The 4,062-nt window shown below is 35.3% G+C and overlaps 1 protein-coding gene across 1 annotated transcript; it reads right to left on the reverse strand.

Annotated features, from left to right (window-relative positions):
• Nucleotides 1-32: 32 nt before the first annotated feature.
• Nucleotides 33-2,346, reverse strand: LOC111993275 (uncharacterized; the record flags this gene model as incomplete). The annotated part of the gene is made up of 4 exons (XM_065768972.1): nucleotides 2,108-2,346; nucleotides 1,959-2,023; nucleotides 1,797-1,862; nucleotides 33-145 (listed from the first exon to the last, which is right to left on the reverse strand). Coding segments are annotated over exons 1-4 (483 nt in total), but the record flags the coding sequence as incomplete, so codon positions are not given.
• Between the last annotated feature and the right edge of the window lie 1,716 nt (nucleotides 2,347-4,062).

The following is a 4,062-nucleotide window of genomic DNA, read 5'->3' on the forward strand; positions in this document are numbered from 1 at the left end:
GTTCCCCTTCCACGCTGCTTAGGGGCCTGGACTTTGGTATCAGGGGCCTGGACTTTGGTATCCTGCATCAAAGGTTCTGATACTCCAGGCAAACATTGTGAGGAGAGTAATTCATCAGGTGCACGATCTGCCATAGCTTCCCAATCTGCAGTTTTCCAGCTTGTCAATTAGAAAATAATCAACTTATTCTATTGTTAAAAGGTTATATCTTGACATCATCTGGCTATATAGTATGATCAAGCCATATCCTTTTCTTTTTTTTGATAAATAACGCAAGAACTTTTTATTAAAGAATAGGATAAACCATATCCTATATGGTATAGGTTATAACTGTGTCTAGCATATATAACCCAGGAATTTTAAGTGCTTCCCTTTCTATACTTCGATCAAAATCATTGGAATCAAAACAATCATATCATGATAACCCATAATAAATATTTTGGAATCTCAAGCAAAACTCCAAAGAAAATTGTGTACAATAATTCAATAGTTGGTGGAGGAGAATTGAACTCTGGATGTCTCCGTTGGAAACACCAGGTGGTGCCAATTGAGCTTCAAGGCTCTTGGCTCTAAAATCTAACCATTAGGCGAACATGTTAAGTCAGCAAGCCAAAGTGTGAAAGTGTATTGTCAATCTATCTCAACCTTTAACCATAGACATGCATCTAAGAAAAAATTGTATAGGTTTCAATACTAGGAAATTCCAAACAAATCTCCAATTTGATCACATTACCATTGTGTTTGCCCAGTGGTTCAAGACTGCCCTGCCTTACCTAGCAACAACACCAATGAATATCGGCATGTTTCTAGCAACTTTTTAGGAAGTTCCATCTACACAAAAGGTGCTAGACAGCTAGATTCCATTTGTGGGTATGATTGGGTGAAGGGATTTGGGAGCATTTCTTTCAATATTTTCTGCAGCACTGAATTCTACAACTAGCCTTCTATTTAAAAACCATAAAGGGTAACTGAAGTTCCATGACTCCATCCTATTTATACAGTTGTACCATAAACTTTGACAACCTAAGGTAGTAGGTTTAGTCAATTTCCCAAATAGATGCAAAAGAATGGCCAAATAAGAACCCTGAGCAGCTTGAGTAATCCATGGTAGACACTTTTAAGATAAATGAACATGAAATCAATCTATTAAGGGCGAAATGTTGTTTCATTCACGCTCACAAATAAACTGAATTAATAATACTTTGCAATATTTCAAAATTTCTGCCCAGATGCTAATTTACAAGATTAGAACGCGCACACACACATTTATCATACTAAAATGTGAGGTAGAAAGGCCGGAGACAATCAATGTTTGTCCTAATAGAGATTGCATTGAAAGAGATCTCTGATAAATTCCTCTATAAAATGGATTGATTAAATCCACTTTGATTGCTAGAGAGCAGGCTGATTTTAAAAAATTGAACTTCCACAATGTACCCAAATGGGGCATAGTAGAGTTTAACCTTTTTATTTATTTATTGATGAGTTACATATGCACCCAGTGAGTCTTGAACCGACAACCTCAATTATTACGAGAAAAGGAAGTGCAAATTGAGCTATAACTCATCAGCCCTAGTAGTATTTACCTAGAGAATGATAAATAAATAAAATGTCACAAAAAACCTAGGAAACACAGACACTTCATTACAAGTGTCATACCCATGTCGTATTAACTTTGTTATGGTATAATTTTTCATAAATTTCTCGTGACATGTTGCCATGTCGTACCGTGTCCGTACCCGTGCTTCCTAGCAAAAAAAACTAATGCATTCTAATTCTAAAGAAAAGAAATGTACCATCATCTGAAGACCCATTGCCTGGATTTTCATCCTCAGTAGATTTTATTGGTTTCCCAAGATGCCCTTCACAAACAAACCAATATTTGAATGTTAGTTTAAAACCACTTTTTTTTTTTTTTTCAAAATAACTAATTGCCTATTATGTAAAAGACAATGCACCTGAATCATCACAAGGCAAAGCAACATCGGGAGCCGAAATTCGATCCTCGTTTGGCTGATTATCACTGAAACAAGAAACAGCAATTGAGGTTTCAGTTTGTTTCTCCAACAACCAAACAGAGGCGAGAGAGAGAGAGAGAGAAAGGTACCGAGAGAGAGGTTGGAGTTTGAGGAGCTGAGCCCGTGAGCGAAGGTCGTCGGCTTTGAGAGAGAAGCCCTTGGAGGAGTAGAGAGTGGCCAAGTCGCCGAGAGCAGAGGCCAATGCAGAATTGGAAGAGTTTAGGGTTTGGAGCTTCGAAACTTGCGTTTCGAGGAGAGAGATTGCTCCGTCCGAGTCTCCGGCGTCTAATAAGTCCTCGACTGCCTCGCTCCAGTTTGCTTCTTCCATTGCAACTGCAAATCCAAACTCGCCTCTGCTCTGCTCTGATTGTAAGTATATTGAGAGAAACAGAAAAAGGATCCCGATTTTCAGGAATCTGAATTTTATTAGCTTAGAAAAAGTATGAATCCAAACATAAACATGATGCCACATGCCACAATTTAAGAGAGGTCATTCATTGGTTTTAAATCGCGTGACTTTTTTTTCTTTTATTTTTTATTTTTATGGTCATCAAACACTTATTTAAATTGGCACATAATAGATTTAAAAAAAAAAAAATACTAACTCTAAACATTTTATAGTTAATTTTTGTTCTTTTCTTTACTTTTTATATATACACTCGTATTATGCCTATGCGGCTTAATAAAAAATTATATATAAATTTAAAAATATATATTTTTTCATAATATAATCAAATCTAATAACAAATAAAATAGTAAAAATATTTTTAAAAATTAAGTTACATGAAAAATGTATATTATGTAATTTGTTTTTTCCGTAACCCGCTTTTGTTAAAATTAGAGGTAATTAGACATTTTTCTTCAAATTTTGTCTCTCTCCTTCCAAAACAAAAAATAGTACAAAAATGCAAAAGAAACAAGATCAAAAGGGAGGGTTTTGTGAAAATTAATATTTAGATCCTATATTCAAAACTCCTAATTTCATAGTAGGAGAACATCAAATTGTCGGTGGCCAGAGAGTGATTTCATAGTAGGAGAACATCAAATTGTCATTCCATTTGTTGGAAATTTCAACATAAATTTCTTCCACAGCATATGGAGAATAGTGTATGTGATATTTACAACTATGTTCGCAATGCTATTTCCAGTCTTCAATGGTGTTTTGGGTTTGATTGGAGCTGCCTCATTTTGGCCATTGACAGTATATTTTCCAATAGAGATGTACATTTCACAGGCTAAAATCGGCAGTTTTTCTCTTAAATGGTTCGGGCTAAAGACGTTGAGCTAGGTTTGCTTCATTGTAACTATTGTTGTTGCTGTTGCATCCAATTAAGGCATTATCATCGATCTCGGGCTTGTAGGTCTGTTTCCTAATTAGAGTGTGTGTGTGGGGATAAGTGAGTTTGCCCTGGGGGAAGGATATGAGTACATTGATAAGTGATAACTTGTCTAGGATTTATGGAATGAAACGCATGTTATTAGTTTTCTTACTATTTTCCAGAGAATGCATTACTGGGATTTGCTTTTATCATGTGTTTTGGAGCTCCGGATTTGATAGGTAACAATGCGTTCTTTAACTTAAAACACAATATATCTTTAACCAGTGGCAACAATCAATCCCTATTAACCACTGAGCCAAGACTTTGATTGATGCAGACCTTCTAGTATAGGTCATAGTGTACTGTTCGGTTGATTGAAGGGCAATATTGTATTGTTCAGTTATTTGTGTATGTTGATTTGGGTTTTTTTTATTGGGGTATGTTCTTCATGTTCAAGATTTATGTGGATTGAGAGAGAGACTAATACCACTTTTTGATCTTGTTTCTCTGCATTTTTGTGCTATTTTTTGTTTTGAGATGAGAGAGACATAAAATTTGAGCAAAAATACATATTTACCACTTATTTTAACAAAGGTGGGTTATGGAAAACAAACGGAACATACCTCATATGGATAAAGTGACACTTTTTAAACCACAAGTAGGCAAAGTTATTTCGGGCCAAACCACATGTGAGTTTTGTATAATTACCTTTTTTTTTTTTTTTT

The sequence above is a fragment of the Quercus suber genome, unplaced genomic scaffold (genome assembly GCF_002906115.3).
Source record: "Quercus suber isolate HL8 unplaced genomic scaffold, Cork oak 2.0 scaffold_1032, whole genome shotgun sequence".
In the NCBI taxonomy this organism is placed as follows: Eukaryota; Viridiplantae; Streptophyta; class Magnoliopsida; order Fagales; family Fagaceae; genus Quercus; species Quercus suber.